At 62.7% G+C, this 16,497-nt stretch overlaps 1 protein-coding gene across 7 annotated transcripts in view; it reads right to left on the bottom strand.

Moving 5' to 3' along the window:
* Nucleotides 1-16,497, bottom strand: part of SHANK3 (SH3 and multiple ankyrin repeat domains 3) — a 249,997-nt gene that overhangs the window by 30,358 nt on the left and 203,142 nt on the right. For all 7 annotated transcript variants that reach the window (XM_054173855.1, XM_054173853.1, XM_054173854.1 and 4 more), the window contains 3 exons: nucleotides 12,077-12,100; nucleotides 10,474-10,601; nucleotides 6,090-6,189 (listed from right to left, as the gene is read on the bottom strand). In XM_054173855.1, coding sequence (XP_054029830.1) covers nucleotides 6,090-6,189; nucleotides 10,474-10,601; nucleotides 12,077-12,100 — 252 coding nt within the window. The remainder of the gene's footprint in view (nucleotides 1-6,089; nucleotides 6,190-10,473; nucleotides 10,602-12,076; nucleotides 12,101-16,497) is intronic.

Consider the following 16,497-nt stretch of genomic DNA (forward strand, 5'->3'; position numbering starts at 1 on the left):
CAGGAGCTGCAGCAAGGACATCTCTGTCCCCTCAACCTGGGAAGGGCCAGGAGCTGCAGCAAGGACATCTCTGTCCCCCCAACCTGGGAAGGGCCAGGAGCTGCAGCAAGGACATCTCTGTCCCCAGCTGGGAAGGGCCAGGAGCTGCAGCAAGGACATCTCTGTCCCCAGCTGGGAAGGGTCAGGAGCTGCAGCAAGGACATCTCTGTCCCCCCAACCTGGGAAGGGCCAGGAGCTGCAGCAAGGACATCTCTGTCCCCCCAACCTGGGAAGGGCCAGGAGCTGCAGCAAGGACATCTCTGTCCCCCCAACCTGGGAAGGGCCAGGAGCTGCAGCAAGGACATCTCTGTCCCCATGACTGCTAGAGAAGATGGAGCAGAGCCACGAGCTTGTGGCAGGGCTGTGCTGACCACCCTGCAGATGGACACTGAGCTATTTCAGGAGATACAGCTGGAAAGCTTCATCCTTCTCAGACCTCCTGGTCTGCAGAGAACAGAGTGGCCTGGTGGCTGCCAGGTCAGAGGAGTCACCAGCTTCAAGATCAGGTTGGTTGGGGCTCTGAGCAGCCTGCTGCAGCTGGGGGTGTCCCTGCTCCCCGCAGGGGGTTGGACTGGATGAGCTTGGAAGGTGCCTTCCAAGCTGAACCAATCTATGAGCCTGTGATGAGGAGCAGCCCACTGAGCAGCCCAGACCACAGCTGGAAGCTTGGGGGCAGGAGCACAGAGCCAACACATCAAGAAGGGTCAACAAGGTGGGAGCTGCCCCAGCCCTGGAAGCATTCCAAGGTGAGGCTGGCTGGGGCTCTGAGCAGCCTGCTGCAGCTGGGGGGGTCCCTGCTGCCTGCAGGGCAGTTGGACTGGATGAGGTGCCAGCAACCCAAAGCACTCCATCACTCCAGGACTTTGAAAGCATTAAGAGCAAAATCTTTGCAGTTAAAGACACCCTTGGCCAAGCCCAGACCTTTTCAAGGCCTGGCTCTGAGGCTTTGGGTGATTTTCCACAGCTGCCCCCTGCAGCTCTTCCCTTTCCTGTCCCTGCTGCCCACATCTTCTCTGCAGTCACCATCCCTCCTCCATTTCCTTCTGCAGTGAGGAGACCACCGCTCTGGAGACACCTCAAGAGGGCATCTCAGAAGGAACTCCCTGAACTGATTGCAAACTGGCTCCACAAGAGAGCTCAGAGGGCTGCCATCAGTGGCAGAGGGTCAGCCTGGAGGCCTGTGGCCAGTGGTGTTCCCCAGGGATCAGTACTGGGCCCAGTTTGCTCAGTTCTTCATCAATGACCTGGCTGAGGGCACTGAGGGCACCCTCAGCAGCTTCCTGATGATACCAAACTGGGGGGGGGCTGACACCTGCCAGGCTGTGCTGCCAGCCAGTGAGAGCTGCACAGGCTGAGAGCTGGGGGAAGGTGAACCTCATGGAGTTCAGTAAAGACAAGGGCAGAGTCCTGCAGCTGGGGAGGAGCAACAGCAGGCACCAGGACGGGTTAGAGTCTGCCCTGCTGGAGAGCAGCTCCTGGTCTCCACTTTCCTGGCCACAGCAGACAGCAGAAGCAGCTCTTGGAACCCAGCTAATGAGCATGGTGGTTCCCCTGGGTGCAGACTCAGCAGCTCCATGGAGAGGGACCTGGGAGTGCTGGTGGACAACAAGCTCTGCATGGGACAGCAATGTGCCCTGGGGGCCAAGAAGGCCAGTGGGGACCTGGGCTGCATTCGGAGGAGTGTGTCCAGCAGAGCCAGGGAGGTTCTCCTCCCCCTCTACTCTGCCCTGCTGAGACCTCACCTGGAATATTGCATCCAGTTCTGGGCTCCCCAGCTCAGGAGGGACAGGGATCTGCTGCAGAGAGTCCTAGGGAGGGCTACAAGGATGCTGAAGGCACTGGAGCACTGCCTGGGGAGGAGAGGCTGAGAGCCCTGAGGCTGTTCAGTCTGGAGAGAAGAAGGCTGAGAGGGATCTGATCAATGTCTATCAATATCTGAGGGCTGGGGGTCAGGAGGGAGGGCACAGGCTCTGCTCACTTGAACCCTGGGATAGGACAAGGGGCAATGGATAGAAACTCCAGCACAGGAGGTTCCACCTCAACATGAGGAGGAACTTCTTCACTGGGAGGGTCCCAGAGCACTGGAGCAGGCTGCCCAGAGAGGTTGTGGAGTCTCCTTCTCTGGAGCCTTTCCAGCCCCATCTGGATGCCTTCCTGTGTGCCCTGTGCTGGATTCTCTGCTCCTGCTCTGGCAGGGGGGTTGGACTCAGGGATCTCTGGAGGTCCCTTCCAAGCCCTAACATCCTGGGAGCTGTGCTCCTGTGACACCCAGAAGGAAGAGCTCAGGGAAGTGGGCAGACTGGGAAGGAAGCCAGGGGGAAAGAGCCTGGGGGCTTGGCAGGCAGTGAGGTGAACATCTGGCCCTGAGGGCAGCCCTGTCCTGGGCTGCAAGAACAGGGGAGCAAAGGCATCCCTCTCATTCCTACTCACAGACCACACCTCCATCCCTGCAGCCAGAGCTGGGGCCTCCAAGAGGAGGACCACACCACCAAGCTGAGGGCCCTGCAGTGAAGAGCCCCCAGGATGGGCAGGGCTGAGAGCTGGCTCTGTGTTCAGGGAGCCTGGGGGAACTGCAGGGGCTTCAGGGGACACCCAGCAACAACATCCTGGGACCTACCAGACAGGAGCAAGAGGATAAAGCCTGGGAGGGGACCTAAACCCTGACTTCTGGTACCTGCAGGAGGTTATCAAGAGGACAAAGCCAAGCTTCTCACCCTCATCATGGGGAGGGGACAAGAGGCCATGGGGAGGGGACAAGAGGCCATGGTGGAAGGACAAAAGGCCATAGGGAGGGACAAGAGGCCATGGTGGAAGGACAAAAGGCCATAGGGAGGGACAAGAGGCCATGGTGGGAGGACAAGAGGCCATGGGGAGAGGACAAGAGGCCATGGATGGAGGACAAGAGGCCATGGGGAGGGACAAGAGGCCATGAAGAGGGGACAAGAAGCCATGGGGAGGGGACAAGAGGCCATGGGGAGGGGACAAGAAGCCATGGGGAGGGGACAAGAGGCCACGGTGGGAGGACAAGAGGCCATGGGGAGGGAACAAGAGGCCATGGGGAGGGGACAAGAGGCCATGGTGGGAGGACAAGAGGCCATGAGGAGAGGACAAGAGGCCATGGTGGGAAGACAAGAGGCCATGGGGAGGGGACAAGTGGCCATGGTGGAAGGACAAGATGTCATGGGGAGGGGACAAGAGGCCATGGGGAGAGGACAAGAGGCCATGGTGGAAGGACAAGAAGCCATGGGGAGGGACAAGAGGCCATAGGGAGGGGACAAGAGGCCATGGTGGGAGGACAAGAAGCCATGGGGAGGGACAAGAGGCCATGGGGAAAGGACAAGAGGCCATGGGGAGGGAACAAGAGGCCATGGGGAGGGGACAAGAGGCCATGGTGGTGCTGTGGCAGTGCTGGGTGAAGGGATTGGACTCCTTGAGCTTCAAGGTCTTTCCCAACCTGCATCCTTCCACGACTCCACCCCGGCACAGCCACCTCCTGCATCGCCTCGGAGCTGCTGAGGGAAGAGCCCCGCAGCCCCCACGAGAGCTCTGCAGGCTTCCCAGAGCCTGCTGCTCCTCAGGCTGCAGCAGATGGTGTGGTGGCTCTCCTGGAAGGCTGACAGATCTTCTCAGCCTCCCCACTGCAGCACACTTCTCCTCTCCACAGCCTGGTGGGATGAGCTCTTCCCTCGCACTCCTCGCCCCGGCCAGCCGAGGGTTAACCCCCCCGGGCTCTGCAGGCACTCCAGCCATGGAGCTCTTGGCTCTTCTGCCACAAGTGCCTGGGAAGCCACCTCGGCCCTGGGAGCCCAAGCTCTGCTGGCTTTTCATCTCCTTGTTGGCTGGGAGGAGTGCTTTTGATCCTGCAGTCAAGTGACTGCGCAGAGGAGCCTGCTCCGTGGGTGGGAAATGACAGCTCCGGAGGCCTGCTAAAAGCAGCCCAATTGCAACCCAGTTCCTCCTGCTTGCCTGCTTGCTATTTTAGCTGCTCTGGAGTTCCACCACCCTCAGCAGCTGGGCCCCAAGAGCTGCTTCTGCTGCCTGCTGTGGCCAGGGAAGTGGAGACCAGGAGCTGCTGTCCTCCGCAAGAACGCTTGCCCCGGGTGCAGACTCGGCCAGCTTGGGGAGGGAGGCCAAGGACAGCCCTGGGATGGAGGAGCTGCATGAGGGCCTCCCCTGGGCTCAGGGTTGGATGCTGCAGCCACCCCCCCAGCTCCAGAGAGGACATCTCCAGCCCTGCTGTCCCTCTCCCCTGACACAATCAGCTCTGGTTCATTCCTGAGGCACCACTGCAGGGGAGGGGGGTCAGGCTGGCAAGGACCTGGCAGCGCCGGTGGCCAGCAAGCTGCCCAGGAGCCAGCAAGGTGCCCTCTGGCCAAGAAGGCCAAGGGTGTCCTGGGGGCATGGAGAAGAGTGTTGCCAGCAGGGCAAGGGAGGATCTGCTCCCCTCTGCTCTGCCCTGCTGAGCTCACAGCTGAACAACAGCTCCAGAGAGACTGGGAGCTGCTGGAGAGAGTCCAGGGGAGATGCTGAGGGGCCTGGAGCAGCTCTGTGAGGAGCAAAGGCTGAGAGCCCTGGGGCTGAGAGCCTGCAGAAGAGCAGCCCCTGAGGCATCAATGCTCAGCAGGAGCTGAAGGAGCTGTGGGGGGCAAGAGGCTGGGGCCAGGCTCTGCTCAGTGGTGCCCAGGGACACACAAAGGGCAAGGGGCACCAAGTGGAAGCCAGGAGGTTCCACCAGGGGCAACTTGTTAGAGAAGACCTTGATGGCCTCCTGGCTGCAGCCTGCTGTCAAGGCTCAGCCTGCTGCCCTGCAGGGTGATCTCCAGGTCGCAGCTGGCCGGCGGGTGCAGGTGCACCCTCAGCCTCCTGCTGCTGCCAGTCTGCAGGGGGCACCAGGGGGTGAAGGGCACAGAGGGTACTGGGGTTGGAAGGGAGCCCTCCAAGCTCGCTGAGTCCAATGATCCACCCAACACCACCATGGTCACTAAATCATGTCACCAATGCCATGCCCACAGCTTTCCTGAACCCCTCCAGGGATGGGGACTCCACCCCTGCCCTGGGCAGCCTGGGCCAGGCCTGGGCAAGCCTCAAGGGGCAGAAATTGTTCCTCATGGCCAACCTCAACCTCTCCTGGGCCAACCTGAGGCCAGCTCCTCTTGTCCTGTCCCTTGTTCCCTGGGAGAAGAGACCAACAACCACCAGCTGCAGCCTCCTTGCAGGGACCACAAGGTCTCCCCTCAGCCTCCTTTCCTCCAGGCTCAACCACCCCAGCTCCCTCAGCTGCTCCTCACAAGTTCTCCAGACTCTTCTCCTTCTTCTCCAGACCCTTCCCCAGCTCTCTTGCCCTTCTCTGGACCTGCTCCTGCCCCTCCATGTCCTTCCTGGAGTGAGGGACCCAAAACTGAGCCCAGGACTCCAGGTGTGGCCTCAGCAGTGCCCAGTGCAGGGGGACAATCCCTGCCCTGCTCCTGCTGGCCACACCATTGCTGATCCAGGCCAGGCTGCTGGTGGCCTTCTTGGCCACCTGGGCACACCTCTGGCTCATCTTGGCTGTGACCAAGCTGCTCTGCAAACCTTTTGGGACAGGCTCTGAAGACCCCAGCACAGCCCAGAGGGGTGCACCCTGCCCCCCCTGTCCTCTTCTGCTCAGGGCATCACCGAGCTGCCATCCGCCCCACGCTCTCCCCCTGGGACACCTCCTGGGCTGCCACCCAGCAGCCCTTCAGCACACCCAGCCCAGCCCAGCGTGGGCCAAGAGCAGATCAGCCACCCAGCCTCCCCTGCCCCTCTGCAGGGTGGGGGAAGCTCCCTGGCACCGCCAAAAGCAGACCAGGAGCGGCTGGGCAGCAGGAGGCCTCCGGCACCACCTTCTCAAGAGCAGGACCAGCCCCGCGGAGGAACGAACCCCGCAGCAACCCCCCAGAGCAGAAGCCCCCTCGACAGCTCCCAGCAGCAGCCCCTTCCAGCCCAGCTGGGAGAGCTCCCCCTCCCCAGAGCCCCAGCAGGCAGGCAGCAGGCAGGGCCACGGGCAGCCGCCCCAGCCCGAGGCTTACCGACAGACTTGGTCCGGGGGATGCCCTTGCGCAGCGAGACGTGAGGCTTCTCGGCCAGCACCGCGGCGTGGGCGGCCATCCCCTGCCGCTCGAACAGGGACTGCGGGGGGGACAGAGCACCACCTTGGCCCTGGCGCGGGGGGCACCGCCCGGGGGCGCTCCCGACCCCCTGCGCCGCCTCAGCCGCGCCTCCGGCACCGCCAGGGCCGCGACGGAGCGGGAAGGAGCCAGAGCCGCCCCGCAGCACGCAAGAACCTTCGGGGGGATGCTCCAGCTCCACACAGCATCACCCTGCAGCTCCACTGCCACACCAGCATCACCCTGCAGCTCCACTGCCACACCAGCATCACCCTGTAGCTCCAGCTCCACACAGCATCACCCTGCAGCTCCACTCCCACACCAGCATCACCCTGCAGCTCCAGCTCCACACCAGCATCACCCTGCAGCTCCACTCCCACACCAGCATCACCCTGCAGCTCCAGCTCCACACTAGCATCACCCTGCAGCTCCACTTCCACACCAGCATCACCCTGCAGCTCCAGCTCCACACCAGCATCACCCTGCAGCTCCACTTCCACACCAGCATCACCCTGCAGCTCCACTCCCACACCAGCATCACCCTGCAGCTCCACTCCCACACCAACATCACCCTGCAGCTCCAGCTCCACACAGCATCACCCTGCAGCTCCAGCTCCACACCAGCATCACCCTGCAGCTCCACTCCCACACCAGCATCACCCTGCAGCTCCAGCTCCACACCAGCATCACCCTGCAGCTCCACTCCCACACCAGCATCACCCTGCAGCTCCAGCTCCACACCAGCATCACCCTGCAGCTCCACTCCCACACCAGCATCACCCTGCAGCTCCACTCCCACACCAACCTCACCCTGGAGCTCCACTTCCACACCAGCATCACCCTGCAGCTCCAGCTCCACACCAGCATCACCCTGCAGCTCCACTGCCACACCAGCATCACCCTGCAGCTCCAGCTCCACACCAACCTCACCCTGGAGCTCCACTTCCACACCAGCATCACCCTGCAGCTCCAGCTCCACACCAACCTCACCCTGGAGCTCAACTTCCACACCAGCATCACCCTGCAGCTCCACTCCCACACCAGCATCACCCTGCAGCTCCACTCCCACACCAGCATCACCCTGCAGCTCCACTCCCACACCAGCATCACCCTGCAGCTCCACTTCCACACCAACCTCACCCTGCAGCTCCACTCCCACACCAGCATCACCCTGCAGCTCCACTCCCACACCAGCATCACCCTGCAGCTCCACTCCCACACCAACATCACCCTGCAGCTCCAGCTCCACACCAACATCACCCTGCAGCTTCAGCTCCACACCAGCATCACCCTGCAGCTCCACTCCCACACAGCATCACCCTGCAGCTCCACTGCCACACCAGCATCACCCTGCAGCTCCACTGCCACACCAGCATCACCCTGCAGCTCCACTCCCACACCAGCATCACCCTGCAGCTCCACTGCCACACCAGCATCACCCTGCAGCTCCACTGCCACACCAGCATCACCCTGCAGCTCCACTCCCACACCAGCATCACCCTGAAGCTCCACTCCCACACCAGCATCACCCTGCAGCTCCAGCTCCACACCAGCATCACCCTGCAGCTCCACTTCCACACCAGCATCACCCTGAAGCTCCACTGCCACACCAGCATCACCCTGCAGCTCCAGCTCCACACCAACCTCACCCTGGAGCTCCACTTCCACACCAGCATCACCCTGCAGCTCCAGCTCCACACCAACCTCACCCTGGAGCTCAACTTCCACACCAGCATCACCCTGCAGCTCCAGCTCCACACCAGCATCACCCTGCAGCTCCACTTCCACACCAGCATCACCCTGCAGCTCCAGCTCCACACCAGCATCACCCTGCAGCTCCACTTCCACACCAGCATCACCCTGCAGCTCCACTCCCACACCAGCATCACCCTGCAGCTCCACTGCCACACCAGCATCACCCTGCAGCTCCACTCCCACACCAGCATCACCCTGCAGCTCCAGCTCCACACCAGCATCACCCTGCAGCTCCACTGCCACACCAGCATCACCCTGCAGCTCCACTGCCACACCAGCATCACCCTGCAGCTCCACTCCCACACCAGCATCACCCTGCAGCTCCAGCTCCACACCAGCATCACCCTGCAGCTCCACTCCCACACCAGCATCACCCTGAAGCTCCACTCCCACACCAGCATCACCCTGCAGCTCCAGCTCCACACCAGCATCACCCTGCAGCTCCACTCCCACACCAGCATCACCCTGAAGCTCCACTGCCACACCAGCATCACCCTGCAGCTCCAGCTCCACACCAGCATCACCCTGCAGCTCCACTCCCACACCAGCATCACCCTGCAGCTCCACTCCCACACCAGCATCACCCTGCAGCTCCACTGCCACACCAGCATCACCCTGCAGCTCCAGCTCCACACCAGCATCACCCTGCAGCTCCACTCCCACACCAGCATCACCCTGCAGCTCCACTCCCACACCAGCATCACCCTGCAGCTCCACTCCCACACCAGCATCACCCTGCAGCTCCACTGCCACACCAGCATCACCCTGCAGCTCCAGCTCCACACCAGCATCACCCTGCAGCTCCAGCTCCACACCAACATCACCCTGCAGCTCCAGGTCTCCTGCAACATCAGCTGGACAGTGTCCCACACTGGAGTCCTCAGCTGCACAACCTCCCCCAGATCCACTCCCAGGCTCTCTCCCGGTGCCCATCCCAATCTGGAGAGCCTGCACCCAGCAGCCCAGGCTCCTGCTTGCTCTCCTCATCTGCCTCAGTCCTTCTCCTCCCACTGCACCATGTCAGCCTCTCCCGCCAGCCCTGCTCCCACAGCCCTGCTGCTGTCCCCCCAGCCCCACGCCGTGCCCCCAGCCCCATCAGCCAGAGCGGAGCCCCCAGCCCCATCACCCCTTGGCAGTGCCCCCAGCCCCATCACCCCTTGGCAGTGCCCCCAGCCCCATCAGCCCCATGCAGTGCCCCCAGCCCCATCAGCCAGAGCGGAGCCCCCATCCCCATCACCCCTTGGCAGTGCCCCCAGCCCCATCAGCCCCATGCAGTGCCCCCAGCCCCATCAGTCCCATGCAGTGCCCCCAGCCCCATCACCCCTTGGCAGTGCCCCCAGCCCCATCAGCCCCAGCAGTGCCCCCAGCCCCATCACCCCTTGGCAGTGCCCCCCAGCCCCATCAGCCCTTGACAGTGCCCCCAGCCCCATCAGCCCCATGCAGTGCCCCCAGCCGCCCCATGCAGTGCCCCCAGCCCCATCACCCCTTGGCAGTGCCCCCAATCCTATCACTCCTTGGCAGTGCCACCATCCCCATCAGCCCCACGAAGTGCCCCCAGCAGCCCCACACAGTGCGCCCAGCCCCATCACTCCTTGGCAGTGCCCCCAGCCCCAGCAGCCCCATGCAGTGCCCCCAGCCCCAGCGGCTCCATGCAGTGCCCCCAGCCCCATCAGCCCCATGCAGTGCCCCCAGCCACCCCATGCCGTGCCCCCAGCCCCATCAGCCCCTTGGCAGTGCCCCCAGCCCCATCAGCCCCACACAGTGCCCCCAGCCCCATCAGCCCCAGCGGTGCCCCCAGCCCCATCAGCCCCAGCAGTGCCCCCAGCCCCATCAGCCCCACGCAGTGCCCCCAGTCCCATCAGCCACAGTGGTGCCCCCAGCCCCATCAGCCCCACGCAGTGCCCCCAGCCCCATCAGCCCCAGCGGTGCCCCCAGCCCCATCAGCCCCAGCAGTGCCCCCAGCCCCATCAGCCCCACGCAGTGCCCCCAGTCCCATCAGCCACAGTGGTGCCCCCAGCCCCATCAGCCCCACGCAGTGCCCCCAGCCCCATCAGCCACAGTGGTGCCCCCAGCCCCATCAGCCATCGTGGTGCCCCAAGCCTCATTGCCCCTTGGCAGTGCCCCACCAGCGCCAGCAGTGCCCCCAGCCCCATCAGCCCCAGCAGTGCCCGCAGCCCCATCACCCCTTGGCAGTGCCCCCAGCCCCATCAGCCACAGCGGTGCCCCCAGCCCCATCAGCCGTCGTGGTGCCCCAAGCCTCATTGCCCCTTGGCAGTGCCCCACCAGCGCCAGCAGTGCCCCCAGCCCCATCAGCCCCACGCAGTGCCCGCAGCCCCATCAGCCCCAGCAGTGCCCCCAGCCCCATCAGCCGTCGTGGTGCCCCAAGCCCCATCATCCCTTGGCAGTGCCCCACCAGCGCCAGCAGTGCCCCCAGCCCCATCAGCCCCACGCAGTGCCCGCAGCCCCATCACCCCTTGGCAGCGCCCCCATCCCCACCAGCCCCAGCGGCGCCCCCCGCCCCGGCCGTGGCGCCCCCTGCCCGCTGTCTCACGCTGATCTCGGCGGGGGTCATCCTGCGGCTGGTTGGCCGCTGCTTGACGGTGGCCGCCCTGGAGTCTGCCTCCACCATGTCCGCCCTCAGCGCCGGCTCGGCCGCGGCCAGGATCTCATCCAGCTTCTCTGCAAGCCAAGGGGGGGGCCCGCGGGTCAGGGAGCGGCGCCCCCTGGCGGCCGGCCCCGCGCACCCCACACCGCCACCTGCTCCCCGCGGCCTGCGGAGCGCCTGCGGCTCTGCCAGCCCCGGCCTCCGGCCGCCTGGGCTGCTGGGAGCTGTCCCTGCCCACGGGGTGCTGGGTGACCTCTAAGGTCCCTTCCAACCCGACCCATCCTGTGAAGCCGGGAAGTGGCTGTTGGGTTGTCTCCTCCCTCCCTCCCCAGCCAGCAGCTGAGGAAGGGGTCTGGAGGTGATTCTGGCGCCACTGCGGCACACAACCAGTCCCCAGCTGCTGCGCCTGCTGCATCTCCTGGACCAGCCTGCCTGACCTCCAGGGCTTGTCCTGCCTGCTCCCACGGCAGGGACCACTCATGGTTGTCCAACACACTGAGGAACCTTCCATGAGGAGAAAAGCAAATTGTGGCCCAGACCTAATTTTGATCTCCAGAACGAGCCTGAGCGTCCCCCCCCCGCCCCTGCCCCCACCCCTGAGTCCTCATCCCCTAGAGAGAGCCTTCAAAGCTGTGGAGAGGTGGTGCTGAGGGACATGGCTTGGTGGTGCCCTGGCAGTCAGCAGTTGGACTGGAGGATCTGAAAGGGCTTCTCCAACCAGAACCCTCCTGACCACCACCAATACAGAGGAGCTCACCCTGCAGGGCCAGGACAAGGGGTGATGGCTCTGCTCCATCCAGGAGCTCTCAGCCCTGACAAGAACTTCCTGCTGTTGTAGAGTCCCTCAGGCAATGTCCCTGCCAGGACCACCACACACAGAGCCCTCCTGCAACCAGCCTCACCCTGGCCAGTTTGGGCACCACCAACGTGGCCTCCATGGGAGCTGACCCTCTCCACCCTGAGGCAGGACACTCAGAAGCCAAACCAGCTGCTCCTCAGCCAGCTGCTGAGGTTTCCCCAACAGTGGACACTTTCTGGCCAAGAGAGGTTGGACCAGATGATCCTTGAGGTCCTTCCAAGCTGCCCTTCCAGTACTTAACGGGGGACAAGATGAGCTGTAAGGGTCCCTTCGAGCCAAGCCAGCCTGGGGCTCCAGGACTCGAAGGCTTGGGAGCTTTGGAGCTGCCACCAAAGCCTGCCCACAGCCCAGGTCCATCCCTGGTGTAGGGACCACCAGGAGCAGCAGGACCCACGGTGCTGGACGTGGCAAGAAGCCTGGCTGCCACTTCACCTGGCTGAGCCCCAGGGGCTGGAGGAGCCTCTTCTCAGGAGCCCACCCCATGGGGACATTCCTACACCAGGCACTTGTCCCATGGAGCAAACACAACAGGCTGCAGGGGGTAGGAAGCCAACCCTGGAGCATCCCCTGGGAGATCTATGGAGCTGAGCCTTTCCCTGTGGCAAGCAAGGGACAAGGAGCTGGGGTGCACCTCCTGGAGTGCCTGGCTGGGAAGGGAGGAGCCCCCAGGACATGTTTGGTTTCACTCACCCCCTTTTCTTCTCCTCATGGAGGCTTGGAATCAAGAAACAGAAGACATCATGAGTGGCATGCACCTCCTGCTCCCACCCAGCCCAGCCTCGCTCCCTGAGCTCTCGGGGTGCTGCAGCTCCCCATGCAGCCCCCTCAGGGTGCCCAAAGGCTGTCCTGGTCCCATGGCTGAGCAAGGACCAAGCCAAGCTGGCTTCTCCACGGCCCCACCACTGGACCAGCCCTTGGTGAGCCCTCCTCCTCCTTTCTCTTCCTCCTCACTCAGACCAGGAGAGCAGAAGGAAGATCAGGAGGTGGTCTGGGTGGCCTTTAATGCCCCAGCCGGGAAGGAAGCTCCTTTAAGAGCTGCTAGTCTCTCCATGCTCCCTGAGGAGGCATCTCCTTGGCTTCCAGCACAGCCAGGACAGGAGGGCTGAGCCAGCAGTTTGCTGGGAAGCTGCTCCTCAAGGGGCCTGGCCCAACGTGTCAGGAGATGCCAAGGCAGATGCAGGACAGGGCCAGGCTGCCAGGACAAAGGCACTGGGACCACCCAAACACGGTCCTGCTAAGAAGCTGCAGGTGGAGATGTCCCTTTCCCCACCAGCACTGCTCCCTCTGGAGAGAGGAGATGAGGCCCTGAACCTTCTCACCACGGAGGCTTGGGTGGGACCTGCCCCAAACCCGAGCAGAGCTGCAGGGTGTGCCAGCAGCAGCAGCAGCAGCAGCACATCCCCGCGGCTCAACCTTCTCCCTGCTCCAGAGCAGAACCCAGCCCCTGGCGGTGGCTCGTGGGGAGGGCGAGGACTCTGACACATGCCCACGTCCCTCTCCCAGGAGACAGCTGCTGCTCCCCAGCCCTCTCCCGGCACAAGAGGCAGCGTCTGCAACGCCAAAGCCTCCTGGAGACGAGGAGGACTCAGCGCTGATGCATCTCCTGGCAGAGCTGCTGGCGCTGCTCTTCGTGACTCCCCTCGCCTCCAGCTCCGCCAGCTCTGCCCACCCCAGCACGGGGACCCCTCCTCACACCTCTCTGAGGCGGGGGAGGGAGGGGGAGGTCCCCACACCCCACCTGGCAACCCCCCTGCCCAAGGCTGGCGTTGGGGTCCCAGGCTGGCTGATGCCTGTGTCACGAGGTGTGACTCAAGCTGCTGTTCCCCAGCGGTGGGCAGGTGAAGCTGGGGAAGGTGTCCTCGAAGGCAAGGAGCTGCTGAGACACCATCACCATCATGGCAACACCATCACCATCGTGGCAACACCATCATAGTGACACCATCACCATCGTGGCAACACCATAGCAACACCACCACCATCGTGGTAACACCATCACCGCAACACCATCACCATCATAGCAACACCATCACCATTGTGGCACCACCACCACCATCACGGCAACACCATCATGGCAACACCATCACCATCGTGGCAACACCATCATGGCAACACCATCATGGCAACACCATCACCATCATGGCAACACCATCATGGCAACACCATCACCATCATGGCAACACCATCATGGCAACACCATCATGGCAACACCGTCACCATCATGGCAACACCGTCATGGCAACACCATCATGGCAACACCATCACCATCGTGGCAACACCATCATGGCAACACCATCATGGCAACACCGTCACCATCATGGCAACACCATCACCATCGTGGCAACACCATCATGGCAACACCATCATGGCAACACCATCACCATCGTGGCAACACCATCATGGCAACACCATCATGCCAACACCGTCACCATCATGGCAACACCGTCACCATCATGGCAACACCGTCACCACAATACCATCACCACCGTGGCAACACCATCATGGCAACACCATCACCACCGTGGCAACACCATCATGGCAACACCATCACCATCATGGCAACACTGTCACCATCATGGCAACACCATCACCATCATGGCAACACTGTCACCATCACAGCAACACCATCAGGGCAATACCATCCTGGCAACACCATCACCACAACACCACCATCGCAACACCATCACCATCCTGGCAACACCATCACCACCGTGGCAACACCATCATGGCAACACCATCACCATCATGGCAACACTGTCACCATCATGGCAACACTGTCACCATCACAGCAACACCATCAGGGCAATACCATCCTGGCAACACCATCACCACAACACCACCATCGCAACACCATCACCATCCTGGCAACACCATCACCACAACACCACCACCACAACACCATCACCATCATGACAACACCATCATGGCAACACCATCACCATCACCACAACACCATCACCATCACTGCAACACCATCATAGCACCACCATCACCATCGTGGCAACACCGTCATGGCAACACCATCACCATTGTGGTAACACCATCATGGCAACACTATCACCATCATGGCAACACCATCACCATCGTGGTAACACCATCATGGCAACACCATCATGGCAACACTATCACCATCACCGCAACACCATCATAGCACCACCATCACCATTGTGGCAACACCGTCATGGCAACACCATCACCATTGTGGTAACACCATCATGGCAACACTATCGCCATCATGGCAACACCATCACCATCGTGGTAACACCATCACCACCATGGCGACACCATCACCGCAACACCATCACCATCACCGCAACACCATCACCATCACCGCAACACCATCACCATTGTGGCAACACCATCACCATCATGGTAACACCATCACCATCACGGCAACTCCATCACCATCACAGCAATACCATCACCATTGTGGCAACACCATCATGGCAACACCATCACCATCATGGCGACACCATCACGGCAACACCATCACCATCACAGCAACACCATCACCATCACAGCAACACCATCACCACTGTGGCAACACCATCACCATCACGGTAACACCATCACCATCACAGCAACAGCATCACCATCACAGCAACACCATCACCATCGTGGCAACACCATCATGGCAACACCATCACCATCTTGGCAACATCAGCCCTGGGCTGGCTGCAAGGGGCAGAGCCCTGAGCAGCACAAATGGGCTGCTCCGAGGCCTCTGCTGAGGGCTGCTGGTGGCCACCACACCTTCAGCACCAAGGGCTGGAGGAGCAGGGCAGGGGGGACCAAGGCAGTGAGCTCAGCAGGGAGGAAGCCACCACGGTCACCAAGCAGCTGCTGCAAAGCCGTGAATGTGCCAGAGCTGTCCCTCCAGCCCCATGGCTGACTGTGAGCCTGACCCTCCCCAAGGTCCAGGTCTTTCCAGGGAACCCCACGGGGTTGGACATGACTGGGGACAGGGAGCAGAGTGGGACAGGTCCTGGACCCTCCTTCAAAGCCCTGAAGGAGAGGAGGAGGTGGTGGGTCCCTGCCTGGCTTCCTGCCCCTCTGGTGGGCTCTCCACCCAGGCAGGAGCTTGGACTTGATGATCTTCAAGGTGTCCTTCTCTGAGAGGCCGTGGCCACCAAACCCAGCCCTGCATCCCCACCAGGGCAGAACCAGCACCAGAAGAGCAGGAGCCTGGCCCAAGGTGGCACTGGGCACTGCTGGAGTGGGTGCCCCACACTCTGCCCATGCTCTTGGGGGGTTCCCCGTGGTACATCCAACATCCCACCCTATGCCAGTCTGGAACCACCCATCTTGGCAGAGCCAAGCTCAGGTGGCACCAGAGCAGGGTCCCTCCACATTTCAGGTCCTGAGGGCCACTGCTCTGCCAGCCAGCCTTGGCACTGCGACCACCTGGGAGTGCCCACCTCAGCTGCCCTGGGGCATGGAGGTCAAGAAGGGCACCAGCAGAGCTGGGAAGGGCTGGGCTCAGTGGGCACCAGCACAGCTGGGCAGTGTGCAGGGCTTGGGCACAGTATCTGTGGATGCCAGGCTAGGGGGGGGTGGGCTGTAAGCAGCACCGGGAGCTGAGGGCTGCGAGTGCCAGGGCAGCAGGAGGTGTGGGCAGGGCGGGTGGGGGTGTCAGGAGATGTGGGCACAGGCACAGGTGGGTACGAGGGGCACAGCTCAGGGTAGGCACAGTAAGGTTGGGGTACAGCCTACGGTGGTACAGCCTAGCGGGCTATAGCCTGGGAGGGCAGAGGCTGGGGGAGATCTGGGAGGTGGGCACAGCCTGGGGAGGGGCACAGCTTGGGGGAGGCACAACCCAAGCCTGCTGGGGGGGGGGGGGGGAGGGGCCTGGCTCTTTTGAGGGGGGGTGAGTCCCGCACCCCTCTGCCAGCAGGGTCTCATTCCCCACCCCCCCACCACAACGGGCAGCCTGGCACAGCAGCTTCCTGTGCCCCTGCCCATGCATTTCTCCTGGAGATGGCCATGCCCCTCCCCACATGCCCCCCATGCAGCCCCAGCACGGAGCTGGGGTGGGTTCTGCTGCTCCCTCCCCATGCCCACCGTGCCAACCCTGCAGGGAGCTGGGGTGGGTTCTGCTGCTCCCTCCCCATGCC

The sequence above is a fragment of the Dryobates pubescens genome, chromosome 27 (assembly GCF_014839835.1).
Source record: "Dryobates pubescens isolate bDryPub1 chromosome 27, bDryPub1.pri, whole genome shotgun sequence".
Lineage (NCBI taxonomy): Eukaryota > Metazoa > Chordata > Aves > Piciformes > Picidae > Dryobates > Dryobates pubescens.